The sequence below is a fragment of the Aquarana catesbeiana genome, linkage group LG08 (assembly GCF_042186555.1).
Source record: "Aquarana catesbeiana isolate 2022-GZ linkage group LG08, ASM4218655v1, whole genome shotgun sequence".
Classification (NCBI taxonomy): Eukaryota; Metazoa; Chordata; class Amphibia; order Anura; family Ranidae; genus Aquarana; species Aquarana catesbeiana.
Genome location: NC_133331.1, coordinates 271,419,020 through 271,440,283, shown reverse-complemented (window position 1 = coordinate 271,440,283; position 21,264 = coordinate 271,419,020). Strand labels below are relative to the sequence as shown.

Here is a 21,264-nt window from a genome sequence, read left to right as displayed (position 1 = left end):
TCCAGGCTGTTTTTGATACGAGTTTTTCACCTGTTTGGTGTTCTTCCGACCACTAGTTAAAGTCTTTGACAGGTTTCAAAACAGAGACCTCATTCCTAGCAGCTGGCCCTGACTGCATGGGGGAAGGTTCAGGGTGTAGGATAGAAATATCTGGAGCACAAGGAGGGAAAGCACGTGGGATGAGAATATCACTTTTATGGACATCTTGCAGTAGGGTCGTGAGGCTGGTCTTGACGCAAACAACCGCTGCTTGGTTTTTCTTTAGGCACTCTGTATATCAAACTGGACTTCATAAAGCCCTTCAGCTAAGGGTTCAGGGCTGACGCCTCACCCTCATCCCACTGGGCCAACTCAATATTGAACCCTACTGACTAAGACTGGGATGCCACCAAAGTTTATGTGCGTGTAAAGGCCAGCGCCCCAATACCTTTGGTAATATAGTGTACATATGTATGTTTGTATAAAAGGTTTAGCTTACATGTGGTGCATTTCAGAAGGAAACTCTTTCGTTACATGAACTTGTTTATAGAGCTCAGTAGCTCAAGCTGATTTTTTTACAGACACTCTGACCACTCCGAACGAGTCAGATCAGAGTCAGATAACAGAAACCTTCTAAAGCCTAACAGTTGCTACCCTACCCAATACCTGGCATTGGGCTGGCAACGCCAGCCATCTCTTGGCCCCTAAGTGTGTATAGCGTTATCACCTTATTTGCACATCACTGCAATTCATACTCGGGGTCTAAAAGACAGCATGGGTTATCAGTGCAAGGACATTTCAGCAACTGTAGGAACACAGGGGGGCCTCTTAGCTCTGACCCCCAACAACCAAGTCATCTTCAAACTGGGGAGAGCTATGAAACCTCCATAGGGAAGGTGGAGGACACCTAAAAGAGCGCACAAGAATAGGAATACTTGAATATTTTAAAAAATTGACTTTATTTTTGTTAAAAATTAAATGTCTGAGCCACATGATTTCCGCTGTCCAATAATATATTTGAGTACAAAAACTTCTGTTCTCTCTGTTCCAAAAGTTGGCTCCCTCCAGCGTGCGTCTGTTCATGTTTGGTAAGGTGATATCTGAATGTGAAACACTTTCCACACTCCGCGCAGGAGAACGGTTTACTATGAACCCTCCGGTGACTGTTGAGCAGAGACTTATTGGCAAAGCATTTCCCGCACACCGAACAAGGGAACGGCTTATAGTCGGAGTGAAGCTTCAGGTGCCGGTTAAGAACGGACTTGGAGGTATAAAATTTCCCGCACTCCGGGCAAGAAAACGGCTTATAGTCCGAGAAAACTCGCTCCTGATTCTGATAGAGGACTACCTGATCCCCAAAACTCTTTCCACCTTCGGGACAGGAATATGGTTTCTCCTCGGCGTGAAGTCTCTCATGTTTCAGAAGACAGCTCTTCCCCGAAAGGCATTCGCCACATTCAGAACATTCAAGCAAACCCTCGCTGGAGTGAACCCTCTGGTGCTCGGCGCTTTGGTTAAACTTTGCCCTTCCCTCGGTGGATTGGTAAGGCCGGTCTTTGCTGTGGGTGAGCCGATGCCTGAAGAGATTGGACTCCACCGTAAAACATCTTCCGCATTCAAAACAAACGTGCGTCAGCTTGACGATGTCCGTCCTCCTGGGTTGAGGGAGACCTTCATGCTGCGTCAGGCATCTCCCACAATCCGGACATAAAAACGGCACTTTGGGTGTGGCTGACTTCTGCTGGCCAGGAGGTAGTTTTAGTAAGAACCATTTTGCGCATGCCGAACAAAAAAAAGGCTCAACGACCCCGTGAGTTTGGGTATCGGCAGTGTCGACAAGCACCAGGCCATAGGCTGAGGTATTAGGTGATCTGCTTGCTCTGGAAAGTCCAGGATCGATGTCCGGGGAAAGATTATACAATCTGTCCGGATAAGATTCCTCAGCATTAGAGGGATCTGGTGATCTATCCACACTATGAAATCCTGGATGAAGATCATTGCTAAAGGAGTCTTCTCCTGGAGAATAATCTACAAAGTCATCATACTCTGGAGTAGAGGAACGATGTTCCTCTGAGCTCTTGCTCATCCTCTGTTCACCTCCTGGAAATAAAAAGATGGATTATTATTTTTTTTGGATTTGTTTGTTATTCATCTGGGCTGATCTCCCTACTCCCCCCTACATGGCTCATCACCCCTTATCACATAACATTCATCTCTTCTTCCTCTATAGCTTCGTATTATAGGAATGTGTTCTAGAACAGCCCTCAAAAATTCCACTCGCCTGCTCGCATTTTGCGAGTGGAGTTTAGTGTAGGGCGAGTGAGGAGCAGGGGAAGACCAGGCTGACAAGTTCCTGGCTGATCGCTTTTGGCAGAAGCAGTGCAGGCTTTTTTACAGGACATCAGAGCGGCCCGGAGGGGGGGTTCCCTGCCCCCCCGGTCACTCTGATGTCTTGTAAAAAAGCCTGCACTGCTTCTGCCAAAAGCGATCAGCCAGGAACCTGCTAGCCGGAGGATACAGAGCGGGAGGACCGGACTGCCCTGGGGCCGCTTTAAACTGAGCCGAGGCCTCTCTCTCTCTCCTCCTCCTCTTGTGTATGACACACACAGCGGGCATCTCCCGCTGTGTGTCACGGAGCTGGGTCTGTGTTCAGCGGCACAGTCTCGTGTGACAGTAGATGGAACACTGATTGAATCAGTGTTCCCCCTATCACACGAGCCGGTCTAGGGGGGCGTGACCTTGTTACAGCGCCACCAAACACAGACCCAGCTCCGTGACACACAGTGGGAGATGCCTGCTGTGTGCGTGATCCATCATCCATGGTGAATCTGTATTGATGATGGGCACAGTGTGCTGCATTGATGGGCAGTGAGGCTGCATTCATGGGCACAATGAGGCTGCATTCACGGGCAGGGAGGCTGCATTCATGGGCACAGTGAGCTGCATTGATGGGCAGTGAGGCTGCATTGATGGGCAGTGAGGCTGCATTTATGGGCAGTGAGGCTGCATTTATGGGCACAGTAAACTGCATTCATGGGCACTGAGGCTGCATTTATGGGCACAGTGAGGCTGCATTCATGGGCACAGTGAGGCTGCATTCACGGGCAGTGAGGTCACATTCATGGGCACAGTAAACTGCATTAATGGGCAGTGAGGCTGCATTCATGGGCAGTGAGGCTGCATTCATGGGCACAGTGAGCTGCATTCACGGGCACAGTGAGGCTGCATTCACGGGCACAGTGAGGCTGCATTCACGGGCACAGTGAGGCTGCATTTATGGTCACAGTGAGGCTGCATTCATGGGCACAGTGAGCTGCATTGATGGGCAGTGAGGCTGCATTGATGGGCAGTGAGGCTGCATTTATGGGCACAGTGAACTGCATTCATGGGCACTGAGGCTGCATTTATGGGCACAGTGAGGCTGCATTCATGGGCACAGTGAGCTGCATTCACGGGCAGTGAGGTCACATTCATGGGCACAGTAAACTGCATTAATGGGCAGTGAGGCTGCATTCATGGGCAGTGAGGCTGCATTCATGGGCACAGTGAGCTGCATTCACGGGCACAGTGAGGCTGCATTCACGGGCACAGTGAGGCTGCATTTATGGGCACAGTGAGGCTGCATTCATGGGCACAGTGAAACTACATTCATGGGCACAGTGAGGCTGCATTCATGGGCACAGTGAGGCTGCAATAATGGGCACAGTGAGGCTAAAATGATGGGCACAGTGCGGCTTCATTGATGGGCACAGTAAGGCTTCATTGATCGGCACAGTAAGGCTTCATTGATGGGCACAGTGTGAGTGCATTGATGGGCACAGTGAAGCTGCATTGATGGGCACCGTTAAGCTGCATTCATGGGCACCGTTAAGCTGCATTCATGGGCACCGTAAAGCTGCATTTGATGGACGCAGTGAGGCTGCATTCACGGGCACCGTAAAGCTGCATTTGATGGGCACTGATATGCTTTGTGTTAATATTGTTAAAGTTGTTGTTAATATTTATTTTTGGAGCTTCATGCTGCATAAAACACTTAACAGTGTAATTTCATGACATAATTTACGAGGGCGTGTTTAGGGGTGGGGCAGGGGAGGGGTTTGGCGGGGCAACTGGTGGCAAGTAACTCTTAAGGCCTGGCTAGTGGCTTAGGACTTGAAATTTTGAACCCTGTTCTAGAACACCGATAAAAAAAAGGACATCCAAGAGGCGCTGGGACTCTGATATAACTTTATGTGAAGTAGTGAGAGCGCAAAAAAAATTTGAAGAGCCTACTGACTCAGGTTAGGCTGTTCACAACAGACAAGGCTACCCTTCAGTGGGTACCCCAGCTGGTTACCAGAGAAAAAAAAAAGTAAAAACAAACGTACATACATGAAAGGAGAGCCCCACCAAAAGATAAAAGAGTACAATTTTATTTCTTAGTATTGTGCTAAAAGGCACCAGCGCGTTTCGTCAGTCAAAAGGAACTTCCCCTTCATCAGGGCTTCAGTTAAATATGAGAACCACAAGAGTGCTCATGCAGATGCTGGCGAGTAACTCTTTTAATCCAGCAATCAGCTTCCCTGCACAGATTCACACAGGAAAGCCTTACTTTGAGCCCATTCAAGGTTCTCACCTTTAACCACCTCCCACTCGCTGTATAGACAAATGACGGTGTTAGGATGCTCTCTTATTCTGGGCTGACGTCATATGACGTCACCCAGTTTCGCCGTGGGGCACACAGCGCAGTGATCGCGGGGGAGCTGTGTCCCTGGGACATGGAGCAACCACGATCTTGGCTCTTTACCCATGTGATGTGTCCAATCACAGCTGATCACATGTAAACAATAAGATGCCGTTTTTATCAGCTCTCCTCGCCTCACACTGACAGAGTGTAAGGAGAGGAGAGCCGGTCAGCCGGGGCTGCATGATCAGCCCCAACTGTGCCCATCAGGGACATCAATCTGTGCCCATCAGTGATGCAAGTCAGTGCTGCCTATCAGTGCCGCTCATTGGTGCCGCCTATCCGTGCCACCTATCAATGCCCATAAGTGACGCCTATCAGTGCCCATCAGTGCTACCTATCAGTGCCACCCATCAGTGCCGCCTATCAGTGCCCGTCTATGCCATCTCAGTGCCCAGTGCTGCATATAAGTGCCTACTCATCAGTGCCCTTATGTGCCATCTTAGTGTCCATCAGTGCTGCCTATTAGTGCTCAATGCCACCTATAAATGCCCATCTATGCCACCTATCAGTGATCATCAGTGCTGCATATTAGTGCCTCCTCAACAGTGCCACCCCATCAGTGCTGTCTCAGTGCCGCCTATCAGTGCCTCCTCATTAGTGACCATCTATGTCACCTATCAGTGCCCATCAGCACTACATATCAGTGCCTCCTCATCAGTGCCCTTCTGTGCCGCCTATCAGTGCCTCCTTAGTGCAGACCCATCAGTGCCCATCTATGCCACCTATCAGTGCGCATCAGCGCTACATATCAGTGCCTCCTCATCAGTGCCACCCCATCAGTGCACTTATGTGCCGTCTATCAGTGCAGCCTCAGTGAAGGAGAAAAATGACTTATTTACAAGAAAAACTTTTTTTTTTTTTTTTTTTTAATTCTTGGTCTTTGTTTTGTTTTTTAGCAAAAAATAAAAACCCAGAAGTGATTAAATACCTCCAAAAAAAACTCTATTTGTGGGGAAAAAATTATAAAAAAATGAATTTAGGTGCAGTGTTACATGACCGTGCAATTGTCATTCAAAGTGTGAGCGTGCTGACAGCTGGCCTGGGCAAGAAGGGGGTAAAAGTGCCCAGCAGGCAAGTGGTTAAAGAAGTGCTTCAGCCATATTTTGATAAATTAAAAGTGAGCAGCTACAAACACTATAGACACTAACCTCTTCCAGGATTCGGCAGTGTCCTTACCCGGCCGGTTTCGTCACCGGGCTGCGGCCATCAGCATACTAAGTATGGGCAGCCGGCTGTGACTGCTTGCGGCTTCATAGCTGGCTGCTTACTGCGAATGCGTGAGACACAGCACCTGATTGGTCACGCAGCATTTTGGGACCTGTGATATGTCCCAGAAGGCTGTGAGGGAAGGGGGGAGGGGGGCGAACTTCCCCTCAGATCGCCAAGGGGCCAAATGTGAAGGAGGAGGGAAAGCGTAACTTCCCCTATTGGGTGAAGTTCCGCTTTAACCACTTCAAGTCCAGGCCAAGTCTGGAATTTCTCTCCTACATGTAAAAATCATCATTTTTTTTGCTAGAAAATTTCGCTTTCAAAATTTTTACAGGTTACATGTTTAGAGTTACCGAGGAGGTCTAGCGCTAGAATTATTGTTGTCGCTCTAATGTTCGCGGCGATACCTCACGTGTGATGAAAACACCGTTTACAAATGTGTGCGCAACCTACGTATGTGTTCGCTTCTGCAAGGGAGCATAAGGGGGCGGGAGCGCTTTTAAAAAAAAAAATGTATTATTATTTATTTTATTTTTTTACAATTTTTTTACTTTTTTTACTTTTTTTCCTATAACAAGAAATGTAAACATCGCTTATAATAGAAATAAGACATGACAGGTCCTCTTTATGGAGACATCTGGGGTCTACAAGACCCCAGATCTCTCTTTTACCCTTGAAAGCATCAGATCAAGAAAAAAAAAAAAAAAAAACTTTGGTCTGATGCTTTAAAAAAAAAAAAAAAAAAGTTTACATCCACCCTAAACCGAAAGTGACGTCTTGAAGTCACTCTGGTCCTCCCAGATCATAGAGGTAAGGAGAGATGATCTGGTAAGACATAAAGGTCCTCTATAGATATCTGTGGTCTACAAGACTCCTCTATCCTGGAAAGCATGAGATAAAAAAAAATGATCTCTGCTTTCCAGAACAAAAAATGTGTTTACATCTGCCAGAACCGGAGGATTTCCTCTCCTGCCGCCTGTAAAAGCCATCCAGTGGCAAATTAGCCCCTAGAATGGCTTTTACATCACAGGGAATCACTGGCTGAAAAAAAAGCCTGTAGCTGTAGGCATCATCTTGGTAGAACAATGGAAAGTCAAGGACATTCACCCAGCGGGAAGTGGTAACTGAAGCCCTGATGAAGGGGGAGTTCTTCTGACCCCCTGAAACGCATTGGCTGTCTTTTAGCCAATACCAATAAATGAAATTGGACTCTTATCTTTTGGTCTGTTCCCTCTTCCATGTATGCATGTTTTTTTTTTTTCTCGGACACCGACAGAAAGACAGAAGGGCTGCAGAGAGGAAGTTATGTTTTCTCTCTTGCTTTGGTCTGTCTCTTCTGGTCTGTAGCCCCTACTCCCTTCAGCTCCTCGGTCAAAGGAAAAACCTCATCCTCGAGGTCCCCTAATGGTACCACATCTTACCTGTACCGATCTTTCCCCCCTGCCCCAAGAAGAGATCTGGGACTCTTCTCTGGATTGAATGTTTAGTACTCACCTGCTCTGATCTCTGGAGGGATTTCCTCCTTCTTTGTATATTGCCCATCATCCCTCACATACAGCTCTTCTTCATCACTTTCCACTTTAACAACAATCAAGTGGTCCGCCTGCATCATAAAAAGAGAAAAAAGAAACGTATTGTTATCCAACCTAATGAATGAGACTTGATTTGACTCCATTGTCTCTGTACAGATCACATTGTGTATTGCTGGTTGGAGATGGTCACAGGAAGGAGGGACATTTGTTCTTTCTAATGTAGTGCTAGGTTGCCTGGACCTGAGAGATCTTCTTGGACAGGTGAAGATGGCTCACAAGAGGAAGGATTCTGTCTGACTTGTGTGTTAAGAGTTATATCTGGCAGTATGGTGGGTGAGTTCCACCTACCTCAAAATCTTGAGGGTCCTTGTGATGTTCCTGTGTGGAATCCCGGGAATACAGAGGACGGGGACATCTCTCTGGTGGGTTCCCATTACTGGATCCATCTGTAGGAAACACACACACTGACTGAATACATTGTTTCTATGTGTTTATCAGATGATGGGGGATCTAGGTGGACCCTCCGTACTGCTCTCTCCTTTACAATAAAGTCTCCACTTACCCGGTGATGTGAGGGGTGGCCAGTCCTCCACCATGACGTCCTTGTAGAGATCCTTGTGCCCTTCTATATACTCCCACTCCTCCATGGAGAAATAGACAGTGACATCCTGACACCTTATAGGAACCTGGGACACACAATGATACAGTCACCATCCAGACACATCCCTTGTCTGTTACTGGATAATGTCCCAGAATTCCCGGCACCGCTCACCTCTCCTGTCAGCAGCTCAATGATCTTCTGGGTGACTTCTAGGATCTTCTTGTCATTTCTCCCAGGTCTCAGCAGGGGAGTTGGAGGTCCTGTGAAAGGGCTTTGGGTCCTGCTCCATTTTCTAGACATAGGGGGATAGATGTCCCTCTCAAGTGATGAAGTCTTCACCAGGGAGTAATTCTAAATAAAAAGTAGCAATCAGTAAGGATGTGACTATCATTTTTCCAGACTCCTCCTCACCTCTCCGGTCAGGTCTGTGTTTTGTTAATAGAGATAAGAGTGATGTCATGTGACCTCCCAGAATCCTCCTCACCTCTCCGGTCAGGTCTGTGTTTTATTAATAGAGATAAGAGTGATGTCATGTGACCTCCCAGAATCCTCCTCACCTCTCCGGTCAGGTCTGTGTCTTATTAACCACTTATGGACTGCCCACCGTCGTTATACATCAGTTGTTTGAAGAGGGATATCGTTGCTATGGCAGCAGCTAGCTACCATAACCCCAGTATCCTCTTCTTCAGCGGGCGGTCTGCTTTCAGATAAAAGTGGTCTCTGCGGCGGATTCGCCGCGAGATCACTTTTATCGGGAGAGGGCCCCCCCCCTTCCGCCACTTACCATTACCCTCCGCCGCTTACCGGAGCAGCCGTTTTGTGTTTCACGCTTTATGTGTGTGCACTTTGTTTGGCACCGGGTGGAGTTTTTGGGTGTTTCACACGCCACTGGCTTTTCAAAAAGTAAAAAAAAAAAAAAAAAAAAGGGGGGGTGATCAGGTCTGATCCATCTGTGGTATGGAGTGAGGGGAAGACGACCCCCACCCGCCCCCATACCACTGCAGGGCGGAAGCGACGTCAAAACTTCACTACTTCCGCCCATAGCTCCTAAAGAGACTTTTTTTTTTTTTTCCCAAACGACATTTTTTTTTATTTTATTTTTTATTGCATTTTAGTGTAAATATGAGATCTGAGGTCTTTTTGACCCCAGATCTCATATTTAAGAGGTCCTGTCATGCTTCTTTCTATTACAAGGGATATTTACATTCCTTGTAATAGGAATAAAAGTGACACAATTTTTTTTAAAAAAGAACATTGTAAAAATAAAAAATAAAAGGTAAAATAAATTAGAAAAAAAAAAAAAAAAACATTTAAACGAGCCCCGTCCCGCCGAGCTGGCACGCAGAAGCGAACGCATACGCGAGTAGCGGCCGCATATGAAAATGGTGTTCAAACCACACGTGAGGTATCGCCGTGATCGTTAGAGCGAGAGCAATAATTCTAGCCCTAGACCTCCTCTGTAACTCAAAACATGAAACCTGTAGAATTTTTTAAACGTCGCATATGGAGATTAAGGGTAAAAGTTTGACGCCATTCCACGAGCAGGTGCAACTTTGAAGCGTGACATGTTGGGTATCAATTTACTCGGCGTAACATTATCTTTCACAGTATAAAAAAAATTGGGCTAACTTTACTGATGTCTTATTTTTTTTATTCAAAAAAGTGTATTTTTTGCAAAAAAAGTGTGCTTGTAAGACCGCTGCGCAAATACGGTGTGACAGAAAGTATTGCAACAACCGCCATTTTATTCTCTAAGGTGTTAGGAAAAAAAATATATACATATATATAATATTTGGTGGTTCCAAGTAATTTTATAGCAAAAAAGAAAATTATTTTAACTTGTAATTAACAAGTTTGAAAAATGGGCCCGGTCCTTGAGTGGTTAATAGAGATAAGAGTGATGTCATGTGACCTCCCAGAATCCTCCTCACCTCTCCGGTCAGGTCTGTGTTTTATTAATAGAGATAAGAGTGATGTCATGTGACCTCCCAGAATCCTCCTCACCTCTCCGGTCAGCAGGTAGACAATCTCCAGGGTGAGGTCTAATATCGCATTGACGTGACTCTTAGTTTTCTCCATCTTCAGCGAGTCAGTCTGAAGATCTAAACACAATTCCAACAATTGATCAAGCAATGAAATAACTCAGATAAGAAGTTATTGAAGGATCAGTCAAGCCAAATCTGATATCTCAATGTTTGGTCAATACTGGTGAGCTCATCCACCTGACATTTCCTTCTATCTCTAAGTGACTGGATTGGTGACATCTCTGCACACCTGCTGTGCCCATTATGAGGGGTTCCCACCATCCCTGTACTGAGTTCCCAGGTCTGTACACCTGCTGTGCCCATCACGAGGGGCTCCCACCATTCCTGTGCTGAGTTCCCAGATCTGTACAGATGCTGTGCCCATTATGAGGGGTTCCCACCATCCCTGTGCTGAGTTCCCAGGTCTGTACACCTACTGTGCCCATTATGAGGGGTTTCCACCATTCCTGTGCTGAGTTCCTGGGTCTCTTCACCTGCTGTGCCCATTATGAGGGGTTCCCACCATCCCTGTGCTGAGTTCCCAGGTCTGTACACCTACTGTGCCCATTATGAGGGGTTTCCACCATTCCTGTGCTGAGTTCCTGGGTCTCTTCACCTGCTGTGCCCATTATGAGGGGTTAATTTTGTTTATTGAAAAATCTTACAAACAACAACTTATATACAATAAAACCATAATAAATAAATAGAACAAGAACATAATAAATGGTGCAAACCAAATTCCGCACAACACAATCCCTACGGGAGAGCCAGACTAAGGAACATCACCGTCACCATGCATGTAGACTTTTATCAAAAATATATTTGATCTGAAAATCTAGGGGAGTGAAACAAGAATACAAAGAAAAGCCGCACACCCTGAGATCAACAGGCAGCAACTACAGAGTCCTATGTTTCCTTCACGCCCTTATCCAGGCCTCCTACCGCCACCTGTCTTTCTCAGGACCCTGAGTCCTCCCAACCTCACACAGAATGTCCTGCATCACCACTTCTACAGGGAGGATTTTACTCCGTAAGGATACCTGACACCGTGCACTCCACGTGAAATAACAGACTACTAGATTAACTAAAAAAAGTGTTTCCAAATCATAATCCCGACGAGTCTGGAATGCCCCATACACCCACTCTGCAGAACTCATATGGGGGAGGAAGGGTATACTCAGAGCCCTCCCCACCCTCCTCTATATTAAAAGGGCACTGAAGTAAAAAGTGATCCATGGACTCCACCACTCCTCCACACTCCACTCTCGGGCAGCCCCGATCACTCATAGAAAGAAACTTCAAGTTGCCCTTCACATATAGTTTTCCATGAAAGGCAAGCCAAGCCTGATCCCTAAACTTCTTTGGGATTCTCTCCAAGTTAATCAATCGCAAACCCACCCCCAAAACCAGGCTTGGGCAATCCCTCAAGGCCAGTGGCTCACAAAAAGCAGAGCTCATGATCCGCTTCTCAAGAAGTTTCATTGGAAGAGATCTGACTTCTCCTGCTGTTACTTGCCACTGCCGAAGCATTTTCAAACAACATAAGCCGGAAGTTTATCATGCTCAGGCTTTTCATTGGCCGACCATTTTCCCAGCCTCACAGAAAGGGCCTAAACCAGGACTGGAAAATACCAACCCACCCAGGCGGTCTCTCTGCCAACATATTACCAAGATTGTTCTTCACAAACATCAGAGAGAAAAAGACTACAGGGTTGACCATCCCTAGACCACCCTCCCACCTAGGAAGGTAAGTCACATTCCTTTTGACAAGGTTTATTCTGTTCCCTCATAACAGCTGGAAGAAACAACTATAGATCCTGGTATAGAGAGAAACTGGCAAAACGCAAACAAAACTGACATACAGAAAAATCGGAATCAGATAAGTCTTGATCAGATCAACCTTTTCCCTCAAGGAAAGCCGCCAACCTTTCCAGCTTGCCACCTTGGTATTGGCATTCTCCAGCCTGTTCACCCAATTTGCATGACCAAAGTCACCTTGGCCAAATTCAATGCCTAGAAATCTAATTTTTTGTTGGGGCTCCAGGAAGAACAAAGCTCTTACTTTCCACGCCCATCCAGAAAGCTTCACACTTGTCCTGGTTGACCTTTGAACCTGATGCATCTCTATACTGTCTTATCACTGAGACCACCTCCTGCGCCTCCCCAGTCCCAGAGACAAAAAAAGAAACATCAGCATAGGCCACAACCTTCAAAGGAGGCTCACCAGCGATGCCCAAAAGTACCCCACACAAAGGTCCACTTTCTAGCCTTCTAATGAAGGGGTCAATTGCTAACACATATAGCAGAGGACAAAGGGCTGCCCGACCCAACCTTAACCAGAGCAAAGCTTTCAGCCCCTTTGTACAAAATCAATGAAATTCCCCTCCAGGTCATATTTGCCAAGAAGGAGCCATAAGTACTCATGATTAACCTGATCAAAGGCCTTAGCCTGATCCAATGTCAGCAAAAATGTATCCCAACCAACCATCGCTACAATGCTCCAAGGCCTCCTGGACAGCTAACACTGCTGAGAAAGTGCTTCTACCTTGGACCGAGCAGTGCTGGTGGTGGGATAACAAACTGCCTGCCACTGGTGGTAATTGCCAGAAAAAAATCTTTGCCAGTATCTTTCTATCGACATTAAGAAGACTAAAAGGGCGCCAATTCCCAATCATCAAAGGATCTTTACCCTTTGACAGAAGGATCACTGCAGATTGCCTCATGGAGGGAGGAAGAGAACCCTCATACAAACAGCCATTAAAAACCTCCGCAAGGTAGGGAGCCAGGATCGTCTTAAAACATTTATAAAATTCGGCTGTCAAACCATCTGGCCCTGGCGTTTTCTTGATGACTAGTTTATCAATAGCCTGGATTACCTCAACTGCAGTGATTTCATCCGTCAACTTCATCAAATGAACATTACTCTCCAGACCTGGTGTAGAGTTAAAACAAAAAAAACATCCTTGTCCGATCAAGGTTCCTTCCTCCCAAGAGATCGGCATAGTATGACCTGACAACCTCCAGGATCCCTGACCCAGACTTCGTCAGAGAGCCGGTACTGTCCTTCAGGCCACTGACCGTCTTAACTGCTACGCTCGGTTTACAGTTCTGGTAAGGGTCAGGTGAATGGTATTTCCCGTAATCCCTCTCCTGAACCAAAGAGGCATGCTGGTCATATTGATGTCTCCTAAGGAGGAGCTTCAGCTCAGAGATCGCCCCAGAATCTCCTCCATTCGAAACAAGGCGGTCAAGTTTCCTCCGCAGACGCTGGTAGGTGATATACTTATCTTGCTTCTTCTTTCTTCCGATGGCCTTGAAAAGCTCAACAGTCCGCTGTTTTACAAGCTCCCACCATTCTGACTTAGTGTTGCAAAAGTCTACGATCATTACCTGTGCTTGAAAACAAAATCCTCAAAGGATTGTCATACTCTCTCATCTTCCAGGAGGGCAAAATTCAATCTCCAGATACCCCTCCCCCTAGGTGGCATATCTGAGGCATTCAGAGTCACAGATAGAATACAGTGATCAGAAAATTCCACTGCCTGACACACAGGTGCCGAAAAAGCAGAGTCTCTCCTTTAAAAAAACAAAAAAACAAAAAACTATCTATCCTACTCTGACTATTTCCTCGCTGAAAAGTGAACCCCGTGCTGTCTGGGCAGCGCTTAATGTGCACATCTACCAGACCTGCTTCCCTAACTATCAAATTGAGAAAAAGGCTGTTATAGCCCAGCTTATCTCTGAAACCTCTCCTGTCCTTAGACCTAGTAATGGTGTTGAAATCACCTCCAAAGACAACCTACTGGGCCGTAAAAAGAAAAGGCTTAATCTTTGTAAAGAGATGGCATTACCTGTCCCACTTTGTCTGGGGACCATAGATGTTAATCAGGTGCAGATCCTGCCCCCTCACAGAGACGTCCAAGACCATGCATCTCCCAATCTCTACCTCAATTACCCGCTGGCATGTTACCATACCAGAAAAAGGGACCACAACCCTACTGAGTAGTCTGGCCGATATACATCTGGCAAAGAAGGTGTGGAGACCCTCATTTTGGTCACTTGCGGCCGAGCCTTACAGCACCGCTGTAAGGCTCGGCCGCAAGTGACCAAAATGAGGGTCTCCACACCTTCTTTGCCAGATGTATATCGGCCAGACTACTCAGTAGGGTCTCTTGCAAAAACAAAATGTCAGCATCAAACTCGCTGAGCAAAAATAAGGCCATATGACGAGCACTTACTGATCTTAAGCTGGCAACATTAATGGTTGCCACTTTTAACGGAGTGGGAACTGCCATTAGGGTAACGGAGGCAGCCGTTTCTTAGCCTGACTACTCCCTCTCCCTGGAGAACCAGCACGCTTTATTGCACCCTGGGACTCATCATTCACAGAGGATGCCGTACTCAACGAGTCCCATTCATCGTCATCTTCTGACAGGACCTCAAACTTATTTGCCAAAGGCAAAACCTTAGGACTTAAGGTAACTGTACCTCATTTTTTTTCCTTTCTTTTGCCCTTCCTCCTTTTATCCTCCAACCACTCCATATCATCCTTAGACAAACCGGAATCAACAGCTTCCCCACTCCTACCCTCCTTTTCACCCCCCCCACTCTCCCTTCCCTTACCTACCACTAGGCCAGCCTCTTCACCATCCTCCCCACTACTCTGCACCCCACGATCCTAGAATAGAAACCTTGCAGCGCGGAGGCAGGGGGACTGGCACTGCACTTGATGCACCCGCCTCAGCACCTCTTGCTGCCTCTGCAATTTTGGAAGACATAGAAGGATTGGATACATTTTCTGTAACTGATACCTTACCTACAGACTAGGAAGACACTGGAATACTAGGTAAACGTACAGACTGGGGCACCACAGACTGGGAAGACACAGGCACACTAGGTAAACACACAGACTGGGGCACCACAGACTGGGAAGACACAGACATATTGGGTATTGGCACAGACTCAGATGGAATCATAGGCACCCCAGCTGCTGAGCTCTGAGCATCCTCCATGTCCAGGCAGAAAAACACTCTCATAAGCTCAGGCTTGTCATCCATTGCCTCTGGAAACTGACTGTAAGGATGTCCCACTGCATTGCACAGATTGCACCTTATAATGTTACAATCCTTTGCCAAATGTCCTACACCCTGACACAGAGAGCACTTTATCACCGGACAGGAGGATGCAAGATGCCCTTTATCTCCACACTTGTTGCATAGCTTTGGCTGGCCCAGGTAGAAATGGGTCAGCCTGTCCCTCCCCAGAACACCTGAGGATGGCAGATGCTGGACGACATTGTCAATGACCTTTAATTTTAACTGCACAGACCACCCCCCCGTCCATATTCCCCGATCATCCAAAATCCTCTTTAGGGGGCTCATACCTCCACAACCATACAGATAAATCCCCTTGTGGTATGGACTTATTGCGGACAAGAACTGTCACTATTTTAATGAATGGCTGGAGTGATACAAGCTTGGGGATGAGCCCTCTCCAGTCCGGCAGGCCCCTACACACGTGCTCATATTTTTCCCAAAATATGTCCAAAGACTCCAGACGGATAAAGGACAAATCATACTCGTAGGAACCAGATGGACTGCCCATAGCACTACAACCCTCAGTAAGCCAATTGTCATTAATAAAGTCCACATCACCATCTTGCACACACACTGTACCTGCTTGCTGTTACCTTTGCGATGTCATGGCTGACGGTGGGATCAGACTTCCCTCCAGCTGCTGCAGACTTCATGGTGGATCTTGCTCTCTCACAGGGTGAGAAACGGTGTCCATCTCCTCATCATCATCTGAGAAATCCACACCCAAAGGGGATTGCAGCTAAGTGATGAACTCCAGCATGCCAGTACCTCTCTCGACCTCCTGCTCAGATGTTCCATATTGCTGCTGTAGAGGGAAGGGGCCATAGTCCTCCACCATTGAGGGCTCAGCAGATGCCTGAGGTGTTGAACAGCTGGGCTCATCCTCCGGGCCCACTTTCTCACTCTCTGCTGACTCTGTCTGTACCTGCATCTCCTCACTGATTGGGTCATTTTCCATGCAGGAAGCGGCTCCTCTTCTCATTTGGCTAAACCGTTCCTCGTTTCTATATTTTTCTTTAAATATTCCGCTATTCTCCTTCAGAGAGCTCACCAGTTCCTTCTGCTTCCTCACAGCTTTCTCCAAGTCCTTCAAATCAGGCCTCAGAGCCGGTCTCTTTTTACTGTATACTTTGGCACAAATCTGTTTTTTCTTCCTAAGTTCAGCCATCAAAACTAACAATTTCTCCTCTTCTTTCTCAATTTGTTTCAGCTTACTGACAATCCTCTGTCTAAAGGCAGACAGGGACTCATCTCTCCTTGGGCCAGGTCCAGTATCTTCCACAGGCCGAGGCCTAGTCACAGGTAAACCCCAGGGGCCCCCCGCCAGCATTCCTCCTGGGGCAGAGAAGCAACTCTAGCCCCTGGTCTCCGGAAGCACAGGAGCTAAGGAACCAGCAACCTCACACCTCACTGTCAAGGAGCAGAATGTCAGTTTCCCACCATCCGTGTGCTGTTTTCCTGAGTCTGTGCCCATTATGAGGAGTTCCCACCATCCCTGCTACATTTTTTTATTTTTTCATTTCCCAGCAAATGTGCCCATTCCTACAACAGCCTATTCTCAACAAGGAATTGCCCCACACGTGGACTTCATTGTATGACAATGAGGAGGAAAGTCAGTACAATGTGTAGAACATGAATAAATAGTCCATCATTGGACCCCCACACTCTTCTAACAACACTTATCACAGCATTTGGCCTCTTGCACGTGATACTCCTGTTTGAGAATCTACTTTTTCAAACGTTTTTGTTTTGTATGCATTTACGTGCATTTTCTCGTATATGCATTCGTGCATTTTTCGTGCAAACGTGTTCTCGTTCTGCACACAATGAAAATAGGCATTTGTGGACATTTGCACGCATGAGGCTTAAATCACTAACCAAAAAAGCAGATTTTTCTATTTTTTTTTTTTTTACTGAAGAATGCACATCGCTTTTTTTTACACGCCCACGTGCATAGGCACATTACAATAAATGGGCTGTATTTTAGCTCAGTAAAAAAAAAAAAAAAAAAAAAAAAAAAAGCTGTACCGAGCTTTTTCAAGCTGCAGTGCACAAGAGGCCTTATTAGGTGGTATTATAATGTTCTCCTGTGTTCAGAGTTTTGCTTATGTTTTCTGTTTGTGTGCCGTGACTGTATGTATGCCCGGACTGCGTGTGTGCTCAAAGTGTGTGTGTCTGCCTTAACTATGTGTGCTCTATAAGTGTATGTGCCCTGGGGCTTTGTGTGTACTCCAAGTGTGTGTGTCTGCCCTAACGGTATGTGTGCTCTAAGTATGTGTGTCTAGATTGTCTGTATGTGTTCCCAGATTCTGTGTGTGCTCTAAATTTGTGCGTGTCTGCCTTGACTGTATGTGTGCCCAGACTGTGTGTGTGCTCTAAATGTGTGTGTCTGCATTGACTGAGTGCCTGGCTAAGGTTGACACCTGTTCGGCATTCACCCGGACAGTTTGAGTTTGGAATCATGCGTCCGGGTTTCAGACTGTCTGAGACCTGGACACATTTTTTAGACTGGACTATGGCTTCCCAGCAGGGTTGCTGGCTGTAGTTGTCTAAGCTGAGAGTATCTGTTACACTCTCTTTTAGGAGAGAGGGCTTAATCTGCTCCGCTTTATCCCGCCCCTACCCCTCTGTGTCTGCTCACACACCAATCTCTGGCACTGTGGCTCAGAAAAGGAAAGTGGGGATTAATTTGAAGCCCAGCAGCCTCAGATACATCTGGATGAGAGGTGCCAAGAGGTGATTGAGCTTGCCATCCATCCCTGCCTGTGACTGAACTCTCCCCCCTCCCCCTTCTCTCTCCTGCCTCTAAGTGAGTATGCTAAGGGAGATCAGGGTTCTCAGAGCACCCCTTACATCAGAGGCCTCAGTGTTCCCCCTTACATCAGAGTCCTCTCTGTACACCAGAGCATCCCTTATGTTAGAGTCCCCAGAGTTCTCCCTTACATCAGAGTCTCCCCTTACAGTGAAAGATGTTCAGATGTTAAAGGGGAACTCTGCGGACTCTGATGTAAAGGGGGAACTCTTTGGACTCAACATCTATGCATAGTTTATCTATACATACTATGAAAAAAAATTGCTGTGCGATGCTGAAGTGTTTGACTTGAAGAAAAGGTGGCAACCTTATGTCTGGCCCTTGCCCGGACTGCGTATCTGTGTGCTCAAAGTGTGTGAGTGTCTTCCTTGACTATACAATATGAGTACCCAGACTGTGTGTTTGCTCTAAGGGCATGTATTTCTGCCTTGACTGTGTGTGCCCTAAGTGTATGTGCCCTGGGCTTTGTGTGTACTCCAAGTGTGTGTGTGTGTCTGCCCTAACGGTGTGTGTGCTCTAAATGTGTGCGTGTCTGGACTAAGTATATGTGCCCTGGGCTTTGTGTGTACTCCAATTGTGTGTGCCCAGACTGTGTGTATGCTCTAAGGGTGTATGTGTTCCCCGGGCTTTGTGTGTACTCCAAGTGTGTGTGCCCCGGGCATTGTGTGTAATCTATAGGTGTAGGTCTGCCTGGATTGTGTGTCTGCTCTAAGTACCTTGGTATGACAACAAAGAAGGGAGTGGCAGAATCCCGGGAAAGAGGAAATAATGGGGGTGGGTGGAGTGCAAACTGAGAAGTAGAGCAGAGAGGTGCTGCATGAGCCATGGCTGTGTGCAGATCCCTCCGGTGCTGCTGCTGCTGCCTACAGGAAAGGAGGAGAGCAGACAGAGAGCTGGAAGTAGAGTTGTCACCTCATCCCTTTAAACCCGAACACATATGAGTTACACAGGTTCTGAGGCTAATTTAATGCAGAAAAAGCACCAAGTGGGTTTAATTACCACTTTAATCAGCCACAGAACCTGTGTAATTGATATGCGTTTGGTTTTAAAGGGATGAGGTGGCAACCCTAGTGTGGGGCCTGAGCATGTGCAGGGAACCCTACCCCCCCCCAGTGCTCCTCTCCTTTTATATTCCAGAGAAAGGGACACACAAAGGTGGGCGGAGACGCCCAGAGCTCCTAGGTGTGCAGGCACAGAGTCGGGGGATCTCACGGTTGGGGTCTCCATGGCCAATAACAAGCCTGGGAGTTGAGTCGGCCCACCCAGCTCCACCTGTATCCCAAATATCCCTTCTCGATGGGCTGACCTTACCGGTAACCCGCCCACATCTCCTCCCAAACCCCCCACTGTGATGTTTTCATCCGATGTGTCCGTCCCTCTCTGAGCAGGGACAGCGCCCCCTACCTGTGTGCCAGGGAAGCCGTACTTCCACCTATATGGGGGTCACCATCGATGAATGGCTGGAAGGGTGGAGTCACCCGCCCAGAAGGTGCAGGCGGTTCGGGAGTGGCGGCTTCTCTTTCACTGGCCGCATGCTTATTCCAGGATAGTGCTTTACAAAGCATGGAGGCCAAGAACAGCCAGGAAAGTGGCATTTCCTACACATATATATCTGTGTACTGACACAGGCAATCATGGGGCTGATATTGATATAAATCAATATCTCTATATCACACCTCCATCTACCCCAGCCCTAAAATCCCTCTTCTTGTGGCACAGATAAATAATAAGAATAATAAATAGGAACATAGAAATGTCATTACCAGCTTTGAACACACATCAGCTGCAAGCTGTCTTCTGTTGTCCCCACCGGAAGTTGCTAATAAAGCTCTTCCTGCCTCCTGAGTCGGCTGACTTCCACCAGGAAGAGCTGTGCGTTCCAAAAGGACGCCCTGCGATGCTGCCACCTCGTGGCCAGAAATGGAAACTGCACCTTGCTATAATGGTGAAGGGAAGCATAATGCTGTAGGATGCCACCATCTAGTGGCTAAAGTTGAAACTGCAACTAGGAAAAGATGAAGCGTTCACAAATCCATTTTTTTTTTCTGGGAGGGCTCATTATTTTTTTAACCACTTGCTTACCGGGCACTTAAACCCCCCTCCTGCCCAGATCAATTTTCAGCTTTCAGCGCTGACGCACTTTGAATGACAATTGCGCGGTCATGCAACACTGTACCCAAATGTAGTTTTTATCATTTTTTTCCCACAAATAGAGCTTTCTTTTGGTGGTATTTAATCACAGCTGGGGTTTTTATTTTTTGCTAAACAAACAAAAAAAGATGGAAATTTTTGAAAAAAAAAAAAAAAATCATGTTTCATAGTTTGTTATAAAATTTTGCAAACAGGTAATTTTTCTCCTTCATTGATATGCGCTGATGAGGCGGCACTGGTGGGCACTGATAGGCTGCACACTGATGGGCACGGATAGGCACAGTTAAGGTGGCACTGATGGGGACAGATAAGGCGGCACTGATAGGCACAGTTAAGACAGCACTGATGGGGACAGATAAGGCGGCACTGATAGGCACAGTTAAGACGGCACTGATGGGCACAGTTAAGGCAGCACTGATGGGCACAGATAAGGCGGCACTGATGGCCACTGATGGGCGCTGATGGGTGGCACGGATAGGTGGCACCGATGGGCACTGATGGGCAGTACTGATGGGCACTGGTAGGTGACACTGATGGGCACTGATAGGTGGCACTGATGTGCAGCACTGTTGTTGCACTGATGTGGGCGCTGATGGGTGGCACTGATGGGTGGCACTGTGGGCACTGATGGATGGCACTGATTGATGGCACTGGTAGGCGGCACTGCTGCCTATTGCTGTGTCACTGGCAGGGCGCAGATGATCGCCGTGATCGGAACTGATGTCCCTCTCACGGCCGCCGGTGATCGGGTTTTTCTTTCCTCCTCACGCTGTCAGCGCGAGGAGGAAAAATAGCCGATTACCGTCTCTGTTTACATCACATGATCAGCTGTCATTGGCTGACAGCTGATCATGTGGTAAGGGGTCGGGACCGACCCCTTACTCTGATCTGTGGTCAGGCAAGTCTCATAGACTCGCTGATCACCGAGCGCACCGAGCGCGCCCTGCAGGGGGCGCGCAGGCCGCTCGTGCGCGGGACGACGTCAATAGACGTCGTCCCGGTAATGTAGATCCGCGCTGTTGCCGTCATTTGGCAGTGGCCCGGATCTGAAGTGGTTAATGTGGTCAATCTTGAAAAACAAAAATGCAGCCAATAATAAAAGCAATGTTTTTGAAAACCCATTTACATTTTTTC

At 47.2% G+C, this 21,264-nt stretch overlaps 1 protein-coding gene across 1 annotated transcript in view; it reads right to left on the bottom strand.

Moving 5' to 3' along the window:
• The window catches only part of LOC141106742 (uncharacterized), a 168,525-nt gene extending 148,684 nt beyond the window's left edge, over nucleotides 1-19,841 (bottom strand). Inside the window, exons 1-3 of the mRNA XM_073597670.1 lie at nucleotides 19,743-19,841; nucleotides 10,052-10,149; nucleotides 8,219-8,398 (exon numbers count right to left, since the gene is read on the bottom strand). Coding sequence (XP_073453771.1) covers nucleotides 8,219-8,398; nucleotides 10,052-10,126 — 255 coding nt within the window. The 5' untranslated portion in view covers nucleotides 10,127-10,149; nucleotides 19,743-19,841. The remainder of the gene's footprint in view (nucleotides 1-8,218; nucleotides 8,399-10,051; nucleotides 10,150-19,742) is intronic.
• Nucleotides 19,842-21,264: the final 1,423 nt, after the last annotated feature.